The 17,519-nt window shown below is 33.6% G+C and overlaps 1 protein-coding gene across 4 annotated transcripts in view; it reads left to right on the forward strand.

Moving 5' to 3' along the window:
• LOC129219383 (fatty acyl-CoA reductase 1-like) overlaps window positions 1–17,519 on the forward strand; it is a 75,143-nt gene that overhangs the window by 7,308 nt on the left and 50,316 nt on the right. For 3 of the 4 annotated variants that reach the window (XM_054853768.1, XM_054853770.1, XM_054853769.1), the window contains exons 2-5: window positions 4,308–4,348; window positions 9,143–9,287; window positions 11,304–11,420; window positions 12,295–12,470. In XM_054853768.1, the coding sequence (XP_054709743.1) occupies window positions 9,180–9,287; window positions 11,304–11,420; window positions 12,295–12,470 (401 nt within the window). In that variant the 5' untranslated portion in view covers window positions 4,308–4,348; window positions 9,143–9,179. The remainder of the gene's footprint in view (window positions 1–4,307; window positions 4,349–9,142; window positions 9,288–11,303; window positions 11,421–12,294; window positions 12,471–17,519) is intronic. The other variant, XM_054853771.1, reaches the window with a different exon arrangement.

Genomic DNA, 17,519 nt, shown 5'->3' on the forward strand with positions numbered 1-17,519 from the left:
AGTTTTAGTAATAAGGAAGCTTTTTTTGCAACCTTTTACATTTGTTAATGTGTATTGTAAAACTGCCTTCTAAAGAAAAAATCTATTTAAAGAAAAAATTTCTTTGAAACTTATATTTCTAGTGAAAATATTAGTAAATAGAAATAAAATTTTGAGCGTACGTCAAACGGTACACATCTAGCATATAAAAATAGACAAACGAAAGGTTTTTTTTGTAAGTATTTAATTGAAACCTGTAGTTTAGTTTGTAGTTTTAAAGTCTGCATAATTAACTTTCTCAGAATAAAAGCATCGTTCTATGAAAAGTCATTAAACATAAAAGCTCCAGTAAAAGGGTTACTCGAAATAGAGTAATAGGGGAGGGTGGCCCAAAGCGGGTAGGTTTTCGAAGAACGCTCGAAAATGCCAGTTTTTGAACTTTTATCGCAACAATTTCGGTTTTATTTCCTAGCAAGGTTGTTGAACTTCAAAAAAAAAAAAGTGATTTTTGTATTTTTTCAAACCCAATATTTCTTTAATATTAAACTTTACAAACATTTGAAAAACCCACTTTGCTCTACCACGGAGCCCAAAGCGGGTAAGCTTAACTAATTGTGATTTGGTACATTTGCTCATCAAATATGAAGTTATAAATGATTAAAATATTTTACTAGCTACCTGCCATTATATATATATATATATATATATATATATATATATATATATATATATATATATATATATATATATATATATATATATATTATATATATATATATATACATATATATTTATATATATATATATAACAGTTGTACTTATCCAATTTAAAATCAGCACATTTGTTTATAAAACATAAAGCTGATTAAATTAGTGGACTAATTAATTGCCATCCTAAAAATAACTTTTTAAAGTTATACTTATCCTATTGAAATAGAAAATCTAACTCAATACACAAGTCAAGAAATTATAAATAAATATATGATTAAATCCTATACTCTCATTGTTCGAACCGCTTTGCCCTAAAGCATGCTTTTTATTTCAATAATTATAACCTTAAATTTAAAAAAGAAACAAACGAAATGACTATCGTAGTTTGTAGGTGGATGGTGTCAGAATAACGTAATATTATTGAAAATAAAAAAAATAAGCTGGTCTTCGACTAATCACAAGTTACAAAACTTCATTAAGAAAAATAATTTTTTTTTTGGAAATGTATCATTTTTTTTATTTTATGCCTGGTTGCGCCATGCCGCTTTACTGCTGCTTCCTTGGTCTCTGGGACTAATTATAACTCGGGGGTGTTCATGTAATCACGACATACGTATGCAACGCCGCTTACACACCATGGAGGTGCATACGAAGGCCTACCCGCTTTGGACCTCCCTCCTCTATTATAATTTGCTCTAAATTATATATATATATATATATATATATATATATATATATATATATATATATATATATATATATATATATATATATATATATATATACTATATAAGTTCGAATGCACTAATATCTTACGACCAACGCGGAGTGAATCAAACTCACAATTGAAGCTTCAGACATCAGAGAAGAATTACAGCGAATCAGTTAAAACAAAATAATGAAGTTGAGAAAAAAAAGTGATCATCGATTGTGACTTTTTCTTCAACGATAATGTACAAACTTTGATCTTGTACAAAACCAAGATTTCAGTTTTTGATCGGAAAAACAATCTTATTTAAAAACGAAAGATTTTTTTATTATTTATTATTTTTTTGCGTTAATGTTGGATTTAACCACTTTTCTATTTCGTTAGCCAACAACATTCAATAAAGAGAAAAGTTTTAAGTTTAGTAGTAAAAATCATGCCTTGAAAATGTGAACTAAGTGCTAAATGCGTTTATGTGAGTTTTAAATAAAAAGTATTCTAAGTACAATTCAGTGAAAAATACCAATTATGGGTAAATCAAATATAACATTCTAGCTATTCCAGTTTGAATTGTTAATATTCGATAGAGTTACAGTTTATGTTTTAACGATTTCTTTCTTTTCTTTCTCATTTTTGCTCATTGCGAAAGTTTTCTTTTGATTGTGCGTCAGTTCTTTTATGCAACTGTCTCAGTTGTACTGTTTGTTAATTATACAGAACTTTACAGTTACGAAGCTTTTTTAATGTTGTTTTTGCATATTTAGCTGAGCGAAGCATTTTTTATGAAGAAGAAGGGCCAGAAAGAAAAAGCTGAATTTCATTAGACTCGGCTCGAAACTTTAAGCGATGCTCCCATTTTTGTTTTGACGCCACACGCGTACATTTCACATTTACCATTACCAAAATTAAATTAATGCGTAATTGGTCACTCGGAACTGTTAAAATTACAAAGCCATTAAAATCTGTGTCTCGTTTTATTTTCGAAAGAGAATTTTTCATCAAATTTACATAATGTTTTGAAACGAGGAAAATGCAGCCAATTATAAAAAAAAAAAGATATATTTTTTTCTTTCCAGCTTTTTTAAATTACTTTTTTATGTTTACTTTAATTTTTAAGTTGTACTTAAAATTTTACCGTCGACGGTCCGTAGAATTTTACCGTCTTTTAAAAATAATTTATATTTTCATGCAGTTAAAAAATATACCTTTTAACATGAAGGAAATGATATAGGAAAATTTCATGCACATACGTTTTTTTTACATTTACACTTTATAAGCATTTAAGCATGTAAAAACTTTATAAGCATATAAGAACATTATAAAAATTTACAAAGTTACAATGACAGAATTGACTTTTAATAAAAGCTAAACTGTCACAAAAGCATAGAAATTATTTTTTATTGTTGATTCCTTGAGAAGTATTTTTTGACTAGTACAAAACTGGGACTACTATAGTGCTCTGTTTCTATAGACTACAAATTTATACTTCAAATTTGTACTATACGTTCTATTATATTTCATATTAATAACATGAAAAACAATTTAAAACACTTTTCATGTAGAAACATGTTAAAGCGCCAACCAGCTTTTTTGTTGTTAAGTGCATTATTTATCAAAGCTACATAAACCCTACCAATGTCCTCTTGCACAAGCATTTACAGTTAATGCAATATTTTCTATGCACTAAGAATTTCTCAAAATGAAACTTTACTATATATTTCCTTTCTCCTCAAATCTTTTAAATGTTTTTGTTTACAAATAATTTTTATTCATAATTCATATGCAACTGCTTTATAAATACAGTTAATAATGGTATTCTACAAGTGGACGCTGTGCAAATAAAAGTGAACTTACTTCCTGGACCTTGAAGGAAGTTTCACTGTTTGACCTTCTTTGTGGCTGCGGGGATTTTTTTTGGCCTTCAGATATTCCAGTCAAGGAAAAGTCTATTTAAGTTTGTGTTCCGAAGAATAAAAGGTTATAAGTGTTACCGACTATGCGAAAATGCAGTTTAGTCTCAATTATTGTCAATTGTTTCCATTCGTGCGAACACTTAGAGCGATTTGTTGCAGAAAACAAATTTAAAGGAAATCAAAACGTCATGAAACGCAATCTTTTTATTTTTTCTTTGTTTAGTTTAACCATGCTCAGCTATACAAGGGGCTGATCAAAAATTATAGTTTTTAAACTGTTTTTACTATTTACTCTACCAGAAGGAAAACAGTTTAACGTTGCGGACTCTTCTTTCCCTCTATGTGTTGTCACACATTACTCATTTAATTGCTCACAAAACGCTCTTCCTTCCCTCTATGTGTTATCACATAATGCTCATTAATCTGCTCACAAAACAGAGCTCCTTCAAAACAAAGTAGGTCCCCCCCCCCCCCCCTCCCGTTAATACAAACCAATGTAATCTGAATGATAATATTCGAAACACCAATAAAGCAACCTGTTTTAAGTTCCATAAAACGAAGGGCAGATTTAGTGTCAGATTTTGGAGGGGGTATTTATTGAAATATGAAAAATTAAATTCATAAGTGTAGCATTCGATCACAAACAGGAGAAGGTCTGTTTGGCTTCTGTCCCATTTTTTTAAGTTTTTTTTAAATTGTAGTTTGTAGAACCTAGTTTTCAGCCATATTTTGTCGCATTAAAGGCGAATCATGACATCGATGACTCATTATCTAAATACGCACTTGCGTACATGCAATACAACTAACGTGCGAAACAAACTATTCTCATATTTATTAACTGTTTTATTCTGACTTTTGGTGTCAAATGAACAGTAATAAAAGAAATACGAAAAAAAATGAATGTCCTTAATGCGAAAATAAAACTTGTTCATGAAAGCAGTACTTTTTTCCTTCCATTTTCTAAATAATTTTGTTCGTTTTCGTTTATTATATTTTAGGTCTCTGGCTATTTGAGTCAACCGCTAAAGAGGGCCTTGAGGTAACTGCTTTTTTTTTTTGCTTTCGCAAAAAATGATTATTTGTGCAAGACTTACTTTTGCATGGGATGCATGTAAAAAAAAAAAACATTTTCTGTATTTATATGTTTAGTGATATTTGAAAAGCATTGCAAAGCATGCACTAATCAAGATCGTGTGGTTCGCGATCTCTTGAACAATAAAAGAAATATCCTTTTAACAATAGACCGATAAAAGAAAGTACATCGGAGGGAAAACCCCATATTTATATCTTTCAGCACACGCATTTTAGCCTGTAAGGGGATTTTCCTGCAGGAATTGTTCCTTATTCGAACGATTAGTTAGCTTACTCGCCCCCCGCCTCTCCTCATCATTTCCCCATAGCAACCAGTTCGGAATAACGAATTTCCACACTATACGATATCCTACTCATTTAATTATGCATGATTAGAATGCTTATTAATTACTTCAGGGGTGCCCATCGATAGCGCATTCCCCTCAAATGGTGCAAAGCAATTTGCAGAAAAAGAACTCCCCAAAATGAAATTAAAAACGCCCCCCCCCCCGCTCCCCGTTAAAAGTTTTAATGGCGCAGCCTGCGCCAAGGGCCCCTATCGTGGGCACACCTGACTCTTTAACTTAGTATCGCTGTGATAATATATTTTATTTCTGCGAATAAAAGGGTCTTTTGAAATCATTAGTTTTGTACAAAATATCCCGCTCAATATAACTTTGCTTTTATACGACATTTACACAGGACCATGTGCAATATATTTGTGTATACATGGCAAAAAACAATTTTTTGAGAAACGGTAACTAAAGATTTTTTTTTATTACCGACTGCGCGTGAGCGACGCAAAGGATTGTAATGTGTTTATAAGTCTATGTATGTATGTCTGTTCCTATGTGGCGTTCTGCAGGCTGAACGCCTTGGCCAATTTTGGTAATTCTTACGTCAATAGATTTGTCTTAACCTCAGGAGTGTCACTAAACACATGACAGCAATCAAAATTCATGATATCAACAACCAGTTGCCATATTTTTCAGTTTGGGATCGGCGTATGTTGGGTGTTGCACACTGTGTCGCACGCTACCTGCGTGGGACAAATGCAGGTAGTTTTCGCTGCCTGAAATTTTTGTTTACTAAGTCTACTAATTGGGGTCTGATTGACCTAGTGGTCTAAGCGATTGCTTCTCCCACTTGAGGCAGTGGGTCAAGACATCCTCGCTCCGGATGTACTTTCTCCTCTTTCTGATGTAAATTCTTTCGTGTGTTCTTTATATGTATTCTATACTGCAATAAAAAATATATTATGCGTAACGAAGGCAAGACACTCAGATTGTAGTCCTCATCAAAATAAACCCGTGCAATAAGCACCAAAAGAAAGAGAGCCTACTAATTCGATTTTCATCTCTAACATGTTGCATTTGTTTTTGCCTTGATTCAAGGGACTGAGTTTCGCGACAAGTGCTTTCTTGAGAGGCTTTTTTAGTTTTGCGAGAAAGATTTGACTGACGACGTTTCCGGTTTCGCGTCATCATGAGTTATACAGGCTGTTTATATAGCTGTGCTGTGGTTGACTTAAGTTCTTGCATTTTTGCTAAAGGTCAAGCACATGTAGCTTTAAACCGAGTTAAGTCCCTAGGGGGACTAATTATCAGTAGTTTAAACCACCGCAAGTTATTTAATAAACCTCACGATACAAACTCTCTCAATGAAAAGACAAGATTGCGAGTCTTATAATCATAATGACTAAGTCAATGAAAATTAACTAAAAAGTGTAAAATAAAAATAATTATTAAATAAAAACAAAAACCCGACTCCGCAAAAACTAAAAAAAATAAAGAAAAAGAAAAATGTATAATCCCAGTAGTTTAGAATGCTATTAAGTACTACTGAATAACTGTACCATTGAAATAGTTTTATATTCGTACACAGATAAGACATATCATAAATTCAAAAACAGAACAGAAATATCAACAGTCGGGCCCATTTGAATTTTACTGGGTTCTTTGAATCAGAAAGGAATGGGCCTCGACTGTTGATCATTCTATTCTGCTTTTGAATTTATGATTTGTCTTATCTGCGTACGGTTATAAAAATATTTCAAGGGTGTAGTTATTCAGTAGTACTTAATAATATTCAAAACTACTGGGCATATACATTTTCCTTTTTATTTATTTATTTATTTATTTATTTTTGTTTGTTTGTTTGTTTTTACTTAGTCGGGTTTTTTGTTTTTACTTAATAATTTTTTTTAACACGTGAAAATAATTATCATGAGAAAGAAAAGACCAAAAATGAAATTAAAACCTACACAGTTTCACGTTTTTGAAGCCTTCATACGAACAGACACACACACACACACTCACACACACACACACTCACACACACACACACACACACACACACACACACATATATATATATATATATATATATATATATATATATATATATATATATATATATATATATATGATTGAAATCTTGAACTGCAAACCATTTAACTCCACATATTGTCTAAAATAAGTTAAAAGAAAAAAAAACAAGTAACTCCAGATGTTGCGTACAAATAGAGACGCTCTTGGTATTAAAACTAACTGCACAGCTTGTTACAAACCTAACACGTCTTTATTGCCTCCTGAAAAGTAGCCTATCATGGAGGTAGTTGGTTTAGTCTAAGCCGTCGGTAGACGAGTTTATGTGTATATGTGCGTGTTTATGGTTTACTAAGGGGAAAAAAACATCAATTTAATTATGATTTTTTATATTTTAGAATCTATTTTCTCATTGAAAAAAAAGTGTATTAAAGAACGTAGTTTTAATTCTCTTTCATTTTCTTATTGTTTTATTTTTTGTACACAGACCTAACTTTATATCAACCGTCTCCAGAATTTTCATACGTTTTAATAATAAACTTTCTCAAATATTCATTTTTGCATTGTAGCAATTCTAGCCATTGCCAATATACACATCTCTGTAGGCTGCTTAGGTAACTGAATCACTAATGAAATAACCGAAAATTTCAAGATAAAGTAGTTGTAAGAATCTTTTTTTTTTCTTTTTAAGATTGAACGTTTCTTCAGTGAGGACTTATTAATTAAATAATTGATGTATTAAAAAACAAAACCATTTTAAAAATTGTAATACTGATATCAAACATATATGAATTCTTGTAATGTATTTACAATTAAAAAAAATATTCCTTCTGTGCGCTTGCTCTGGATTTAGCCCATGATTTTTAAAAATTTCTGAGTTATATTTATAATTTAAAGGGAACCGTAATATAATCAGTGTTTAGTTTTTGACAGTAAAAAGCTGCGAAACATTAGCAATTGAAGTATTAGTTTTACTGGGTCACTTTCCCTTGTGATCTATTTCCCCCAACCAACTCTACTTATTATTATTATTTTTTTAATTTATGTAAAATTGTTTTAGCATTTTTTATGCATTGAAAATTGAAAATGTACCTAAATAATTTAGTCAAGCTTATTTTCTCTTTTCGAATTAGACGAACAGTAGGGTCTGGTGGGGTAAAGTGGTCATAAAATCCAAGTTTTTCAACTTAGGTGGATAATAAACCAAAGAAATTCTCTAGAAACTTCTTTAACTTTTTTCTGTTGTTATTTTACATTACAAGGGTCGCCGAGAGCCGAGGCAGGTTCCATATCCATTTGCTTACCATTCCCCCTGAAACATGTCATATTTATACTACTTCGATTCAGAGCCGGGTCCCTAGTTTCTGATTAGGCTGACATGGTCTCTCGTCGGTACTGTACATGTACATTACATTAATAAAAAACACGGAGCATTGAATTTTAGGATGAAAAATATTGATTCAATTAGTCTTATACCACTTTCTTTTCCCTATGTATTTTAAGACCACTTTACCCTATGGGGTGTGGGAAAATGATCATAACATGGAGTAAAGTGATCATAGTTAAAGAAGTAGTAAAACCATTATGAATAACCGTAATATTTATATATTTTGGTTTCTTTCCAAGCTACAGCCATTTATCTGATGTATGTCCATTTTCCCCCACCTGGCTCTGCAGTTTATGAGCAGATAAAGATACAGGCTAATCATTTAGGGGCCCCTGGAGGGAGCAAGTGCCCTTCCTGACTTTGAGACTTAACATTAAGTGGGAGTGCTTTTAAGGGAGATTTTGACAAAATTTGCATTGAGTGACCCTTTGCCCCCAACCCTTTGAAACATTGGAAATGACTATCCAATAAAAAGACCAGAATGTTTTGACGGTATAGCAGCTCACTATTAACAATATCTCTGTAATCAAATTCAACTGTATGTGGTAGTACAATATAATTTAGCAGAAAATAATATAGAAATATTTTTACACTTATTATGTCTGAAGAAATTAAATAATCATATCGTATGAGCTGTGCAGAGATTTTTGTTCCTCTAGAGCAAAAATAAATAACTTCACTCATAATTGCGTAATTGAATAGTTTTATTTCGCTAGCACCTAATTTTCTTAATATAGTGAAGATGATTATATAGTAAGGTTTGCTTTTTTACATGAATAGCACTTTCAGCATATTCTCATTACTTCTCCTTTCAAATACCTATACACCTTTCAAAAACCTGCCTGATGAAATACTATAGTTTTGCTCGCATGGAATATGTTTACACAAATTGTATTAACACGAAATTTATTTTATCTAAATTAAGCAGTAACACCTTTGCAAGAGAAAAATCTTAATAATTTTCAAAATTATGTAGCTATTTTTCCCTTTTAGTTTACATTTTCATTCATCCATAGCTCGAAATTTGTCATATTTTACTTATTTTCAGGCTGGAGTTTTTGAAAAAGAATTACTGACGTGTTACAATGGAAGCTGAAATGGAACTCGAGGCTTATTCCAATTTAACTCCAGTTCAAAGTTTTTTCTACGGAAAATCAATTTTTCTTACAGGAGTAACTGGCTTAGTAGGAAAGGTAATTTTTTTAATATTTCATATGGACTTACTTTTTTCATTCTGAAAAGAGATTTAATGAAGGCGAGCATGTTTTCATCGTTTTTAAGGAACAAGTGACTTGAATCATTTAACCTAAAAAAAAAAATATGTATAGAAAAATAAACCTCTAAAAAATACGCCTGCAAAGTAAGAGACGAGTGCACGGAAGATAGACGAAATGTAATTTTTTTCAGTTGAGTTGATTTCAATGTAACAACAAGTGTTTTTTGACTAGAATTCATTGTTTAAATTTCAACAGGTACAATAGGAGAAAGATCAACGCAAAAATTCGCGAAAAGATTTCCTGTACAATGAAAAAAGATTGAGGTTTTGAACTTTCAAACGAGGTTTTCTCGAACACCGGAAATACTGACATTTTGCCATTCTTCAGTGTGCTCTTGATATGGAGGTTGGAAGACAGTACTTTTAACTATGTTAAATTTTAGTAACTTGTACCAAAATACACTCTGTACAACTGTTAATTACAAATTGATTAATTACATTCAGTGGAGATGAAAACTACTTGAAGTGTTATCCTCTACGTTCAGCAGTAGTAATTTATATATTTTATCAGTTTGATGAAATGTTTAAACAAATCATATAAATTTATTTTACAAAAACGCAGTTTCAAGACTAGAGCTTGGTAGCTACTTCGGAATCGCATTTTGAAAACCCCAAGATTTTACGGAAGTCTTATTTTAAACCATAAAGTAAAATCAGAAAGTTAATCATAAAGATTTCAAGAATTGGTTTTAAGTCACTTGCCTCATCAGCGGCCCCATCTCCGTTGCGAAGCACCTCCTTAGCCGGTTTATTCCTTGTTCAGCAGTAATAATTTATGCATTTTGATAAAAATGCACCAGTTTGATGAAAAGTTAAAACAAATTAAAAAAAATTAATTTGAATTTTGTCATCTTGAATTCAAATTATGTTTTTCGCAATCACGAGTGTGTGTATGTAGGCGTGTGTGTTTGTGTGTGGGGGTATGTGTGTTCGTGCGTAGGGTGTATGTGTGTGTAGGCATGTGTGTTTGTGTCTGTGTGCTGGCATAAGTGTGTGGGTAGTTGTGTATATGAATGTGTGTGAAGGGGGGATGTGTATGGGGGGTGCGTGTAGGCATATGTGTTTGTCTCTGTGTGCAGGCATGAATGTGTGGGTAGTTCTGTGTATGTGTATGTGTGTGTATGTGTTTGTGTGTGTGTGTGCGTGCGTGTGTGTGTAGTTGTGTATGTATGCGCGTGTGTGTAGGACATGGATGCAACCTGGAGACGGCTTTCGCTATAGGAGCAGCATCGTGAGGACCCGGTCGACGGTGATGCTGCAGAGGGTGGCGGTGGGAAAATAAAATCAAAGGACATCAAAACAGTCAAGTGAGAACAATAAGCAATCGTGATTGCTCAAAAAAAAAAAAAAAACAGTTTCAAAACTGAAGCTTGGTAGCGACTCTTGAACCGTATTTTAAAAATCCCAGTTTGTTGCGGAACTCTTATCTTAAGCCACAAATCAAAATGGGAAAGTGCCTCATCACGATTTCAAGAATTGATTTTTAAGCCACTAGCCTCATCAGCGGCACCTTCTCCATCTCGAAACACCTCCGTAGACGATCGACAGCCTCTTGTCCAAGCTTTGCACAATTGCATAAGCCATACCCTTTTGGGTAAAACGTAAGTCTTTTTGCTAAAGTTGGAGATAGGTGGAGAAAAGTACTTCTGAATTCATAGTGTAAGCTCTGAATGACAACAAAAGGAGTTGCTATTCAGACTCGAATGGAATTTTATTTTAAGTTTCAGATTCTTCCTATACAAATTCTATGCTCGTATGATTTTACATTCGTGTTGCTACTCACAAAAAACCAACCTAAACTGGCTCCCTCACTTAGCTACCTCTTTTAAACGAAAAAAGGAACGGTTGCTTCAGTATGCAATTTAGCATGAATAAATTTTGTATGTTTATGTAAAAAAAATACAAATAATTCATTAGTAATTATTTAATGCAGGTTTTATTAGAAAAATTGCTACGATGCTGTCCAGGGATCAAAAAAATCTACCTGTTGATAAGATCAAAGAAAAATTTAAGCTCTCATGAACGATTGGAGAAGATTTTCAAAACTGAGGTAAATAATTTTCCTTTATATCACATAGTTATATATTGTAGTTAATTGGAAAATGAATTACATATTTTATTTGTAAACCACGCAACAACCAAGCTTAGAATGTAACCATCCCTTCCCCCCTTCCAGCCCTTACCCTCGGCTTTCAATTTTAAGCTGAGGTGAAAGTAACTGACCTTAACTGGCTTAAACAGTGCTTAACAGTAAACTACAGAAAGTAACTGGCTTAAGCAGTGTGGAGCGATGAAACTCGTCTAGCAAGGTTCTAGTCGAGAGTTTTTCATAGGTCTTAAAAATCCAGACAAATTAATGGGGAGGAATCGATACAAGTAAGTCAAGTTATCAAGATCTGAAGAACCAATCTCTGGATAAGAGTAACTGAAGGGTTTAAATAATTTCTTTTAATATTTTAGAGAGAAATTCCCCCATGAGTCTCCCAACTTACTATAAATGTTCATGCTTTTGAACTTTGCACCTCTCTACCCCTCAGAAGACTATAAATGGTTAATATAATGCTCCCTTCCCCTCCAAATAAAGATGATGGCTTTGAAACTGTCGGAAATGGAAAAATGGAGGGCCGGTAGGTGGGCATTTATAAAAAAAACTGGGACGTAATGGGAAAAAAACAGGGGTCATATTTGGATTTAGGGGATCATTTTACTTAAAAATTAAGCAATAATGGTAATTTTTTTTTCTTGCCGTGCAGTGTTACTTGTTGTATATTTTACGATTATTTGTTCTTAACATCCTGGTCATATCATTTTCACTTTTTCAATTTTCAAGTTGGTATCAGTTAAAATTTTTGTTTAAATCATTTTCACTTTTATTGCTTTTAAATTGAAGTCCATTGATTTTTTTTTTTTTTGGTATTTTACAGCTATTTAGTAAAGTCAAAGAAGTTTACCCACAGTTCCGCAACAGCATTTGTATTGTTGAAGGAGACATAACCAAAGATCGACTTGGGCTAACTATTGAAGACTTCGAAAAGGTTCAAGCCAATGTTCAAATTGTGATGCATTCTGCTGCAAGCGTCCAATTTAACGATCCCTTAAAGTAATTTATATCACTTTCTTTCCTTGCATGCTAAGCATACACATGTAGTAATGCACAAAAATAGTGATGTAAAGGGTGTCCCAAAATTAACGCAAGATTTGAATTTGCCACCATTTTTTCCATAAATTGTTGGCAGCCATGAAAAAAGAACAATTTGACAGTTGAGAGTTTAGGGTTAGTAAAAATGGGGTGTTATTGTACCATACAGCTAGAGAGAGTGAAACATTTCGATTACTGCATAAGGCATTTCCTAGTCGCGTACTCTCTCATTTCGGTCATCAGAATTGGCACCCTAGATCGTGTGATTTAACATTTTTAAATTTCTTCTTATGGGGTTATTTGAATTCAAAGGTCTCTGTCAACAAGCCCACAACCACCAGTGCATTACCGTGTTGCGATACCGATCGCCAATAACAGTAACTGCTTGACCAGCCTCAACTTTCATTATTTTTGAAACAATTGTTCAATAATGAAAGCGCGTTATTGTATCGTATAACGCTCCATTTTTGATTACCCTAAACTCTCAGCTGTCAAATTGTTCTTTTTTCAGGGTTGCCAACCATTTATTGCAAAAATGGCGGCAAATTCAAATCTTGCGTTAATTTTGGGACACCCTTTATAATACTGCAGAGCTAAGCACAAAACTCGTATCTGCCCTAACCGACAAGACTTAAAAATAATTATAATTCTAACGTCTGATTTTCTCGCAATAGATGAAAGGAACTGGAGTTCAATGAATATACAGTTGGCTCTCTGCTTAACGACGCTCTATTTAACGACTTTCTCGATTTAACGACGGCTTTTCACGGACCCAGATGGTCCACTGTAGTGTTAAATGCATTCTATTTAAGGACGCTCTCTACTTAAAGACGATTTTGTGTGGTCCCTTGAAAGTCGTTAAACAGCGAGCCAACTGTATAGAAGTCATTATGGGAAAATCTTCAAAAGAAAGCCTTGGTTCGTAACTGGGCTGTTTAGTCAGCTATGATGATGATGATGATGATGGTAACGCATATGTGAGTGTAGAAAAGTTATTTGTGAAATGACGTTTGATGCACTGAAAATAATAAAGTTACGTCTAAAAAAAATCCCTGCATGGGACACAGTGGGGCATTTTGAGGGCCTTTCGAAAGTAATTTTGTTAGAAAGAAATATAATAAGAAAAATTTACACTGATTGTTAAAGGGTTCTATAATTATGTTCTGCAATTAAAATTTCTTTATATCTAAAATTAAAGAAACTATTACAAAAATGAAAATATTGTCCGACTCTCTCCCCTATTTATTAACATTCCTTTACTTCTCGCTGTCTCATATACCTAATATATTCACATACAGGGTCCCACTCAAGTCCCTTGCCATCCTCTTAACAACATTACTGCAGCTGTTATATTCATAAAAGTGGTCTTTAGGTATACTAAAGGTGTTCATGCGCTACTAAATAAAATTGCTTACGGCGCCACCTGATGGAAAATTGCGGAGTTAGAATTTTTATCTCAAAAACGGTTCGAGATAGGGGAAAAAAGGGCTTTAAAAAGTTGTAGGACACCATCAATTTAGAACAAATATTTACCTTGTTGACATTAAAGCAAAGAATAGAATGGCTTAGTTTTCGTGATGTCACGAAAACGGTCCGGATTCACGTTCCCGTGACGTCGCGAAATTTGAACGGAAGGAGAAAGAATAATCTTCTGAGTAAAACACGTTCCGAAAACGTCAAGTATATTGTTACAGCTTGTTGTTTCTTTATTTTTATTTCGGATCATTTTCTTACGTCACAGTGTAGGAAATCCAGGAAAAATAAATGCGCGTTACAGCGTTCTATTCTATGCGTTGATGTTCACGAGGTGTATTTTCTTACTAAATCGATGATGCTCTACAACTTTGTACATCTCAATCCGTTTTCAAGATAAAAATCCTAACTCCGCAATTTTCCACCAAGTGGCACCGTAGGCAATTTTATTAAGTAGCAAATGACTACTTTACTATACTTAGACACCACTTTTATGAATATAGCACCAGCCGTTCCAAAGTTAAGAGAGTGGGAAGGGACTTAGTGGGCACCCTGTACAGTGGCGTAGCGAGAAAAAATCCTTAGGGGGGGGGTTCATTTTTTCTGTAGGTTAAAGTATACATATATATATATATATATATATATATATATATATATATATATATATATATATATATATATATATATATATATATATATATATATATATATATATATATATATATATGTATGTATGTATGTATATATGTATGTATGTATGCATATATATATATATATATATATATATGTATGTATATATATATATATATGTATATATATGTATGTATGTATGTATGTATATTTATATATATGTATGCATGTATATATATATATCAATTAAACAACAATTGACATTATAAACGAATCTTCAGGTTCGACTGAAAAATGCTTTTTTGGGGCTCATGGGAGGGTTCTGACCCCCCCTATCCCCCCATGGCTACGCAACTGACCCTGTATAACGTGAAAGCATTGACGTGTAGAACGTAAACGTGACGTGTAGAAGTAACATAAAGATATTGAATATACCATCGCAGAAATCTATGGAAAAAATCGCAACGGCAAAGCTGCGTGTTCTGCTCTGCTTACACCCCGTAAATACTAAGCACAAGAAGCCCTGAAAAATTCTTCACTTTTTATGGCACAGTTTAAAGAATTCGTAAATTCCAAAACGGTGGACTGTTGTAGAGGCCTGTGCATTTTAAAAAATACTTTTCTTTGGTTTAGAACGCGATGAACTAAGAGCATGAACAAGTTATAAAATAAGTATTAAGTTGATGGTTTGCTTGAACGAAACCCAGGTAGCATCAACTCATCGGATTTTGCTTTTGCTCGGCCGATCATCGACTCCTCCTAAACTCATCGCGTATTTCACGCTGATATCGTTGCGATCAGAATCCGAGAACGGTTTTCGATGAGACGTTTTTTATCGGAAAACTATATCCTTACGATCAAATTTCCCGATGAAAATTTGCCGAGCTGCATTTCATCGGAAAAAGAGATCGTAACGACCAAATTTTCCGATGAAAGTTTGCCTAGCTACATTTCATCGGAAAAAGAGATCGTAACGATCAAATTTTCCGATGAAAATTTGCCGAGCTGCATTTCATCGGAAAAAGAGATCGTAACGATCAAATTTTCCGATGAAAATTTGCCGAGCGAAATTTCATCCGAAAAAGAGATCGTAACGATCAAATTTCCCGATGAAAATTTGCTGAGCTACATTTCATCGGAAAAAGAGATCTTAACGATCAAATTTTCCGATGAAAATTTGCCGAGCTACATTTCATCGGAAAAAGAGATCGTAACGATCAAATTTTCCGATGAAAATTTGCCGAGTTACATTTCATCTTAAAAAAAGTAGGTCGTTTAAATTTTCCGATAAAAGTTTTCCCAATCTAAAATTTTTGGAAGTCTCCCAACTGTTAAAATAGGATAAGTTTTATTATTCGAATATCCGACTATTGATCAAACGTAAGGCTATACGGATCAACATTCAGGGTTGAGTATCGGAGGAAAAATGACTGAGACTTTGACTGCGAATCCGACTCCTGGATTTTGGAAGGGTTTACTCCGATTTGCTGCAAAATGCATTCAACTTTAACTCCACGATTCCAACCCCGATTACCTCACTGGAATTGCGAACAAAATGAGACTCCGACTCTGGAATGATTTCTCTCTATCTCCAAAACAATTCCATTCTGTTCAATTTGACTCCCAAAATTACCGACTCCGACTCGGTTTGCGGGCAAAATGATCGACTCCGACTCTTCACTAGCTGGCGCCACAAGTATATTCACTGAAGAAAATTCTCACTTTCCGTTCAGAAATCTGTCATGGCCTTGCCCCCCGATAGATGGCGCCACAAATGATTTTCTATTTAATACATTATTTTCCTCTTTGGAGAGAGCATTGCTTGTCTAGTGGTTAGCATATGAATCTCGTACTCCAGAGGTCTAGGGTTCGATTCCCGGTTAAAGTGAATTAGATTAAGCTCATGAATCACGTTCATCAAAAGTTGTTAAATTAGAAATTAACTAAACAAGTTATTAAAAGAAATTAAAGTATATTAAATAATTGTCCCAAATGACGTCATCCGAAAATACCCCTTCTGAAAGTTTTAAAGATGGCGGAAGTGTCACGTGATCATCCAAGATGGCGGTCCCATCTTCCCACTGTTAATTTTTTTTCCCTCCTGCTTGTCCCTATATCGCGGTTGTTATTACTTCTCATCGTATTTTCATCCTAAATTCATCGCCTCGGAACAGCACTGCTCGTATATTGGTCCAAATCTCATCGTATTTTCATCCAAAATTCATCGCCTCGGAACAGCACTGCTCGTATATTACTCCAAATCTCATCGTATTTTCATCCAAAATTTATCGCCTCGGAAAAGCACTGCTCGTATATTGCTCCAAATCTCATGGGTATAGGGAGCAAAATTCATCGGATACCGATGATCGGATTCTACTATTGCCGATGAGACATATTGGAGCAATTTCCGATGAAAAATCCGATCATCGGCAGATCATCGACCGATCAAAGTTTGATCGGATTTCGATGAACGGCCGATGATCGGCCGATGAGTTGATGCTACTCGGGAACAACGTAGAGCACAAATTATGCAGCGAAAAATATACACGCATGCTTCTGAGTCACAAGAAAAACCTTGAAGTGTGATTATTTTTTTCCACTTTTAACCCTATAACAATTTTTGTCCAACGCTTGGGCCTCACTTAAGTCGTTTTGTTTGTTTTTATATTTGTGTTGAATAGGTTCCAAAACTACTGGACCGATTTTAACCTTTTTTCCACTATAGATGGCTACATTATCAGGAAGTAACATCGGCTATAATTTATTTCTAAAAACTTTGTTGTTCAAAAAAAGTTCTTTAATGTTTTATGCTATGTTTAGCACTTTTTAGTACGTTTTACCCCACAGACTCGGAACCAATTGCGCCAGAAAAATATTTTTGTACTAAAATGTAGGAAGTTTAATTTT

The sequence above is a fragment of the Uloborus diversus genome, chromosome 3 (genome assembly GCF_026930045.1).
Source record: "Uloborus diversus isolate 005 chromosome 3, Udiv.v.3.1, whole genome shotgun sequence".
Taxonomy (NCBI): domain Eukaryota; kingdom Metazoa; phylum Arthropoda; class Arachnida; order Araneae; family Uloboridae; genus Uloborus; species Uloborus diversus.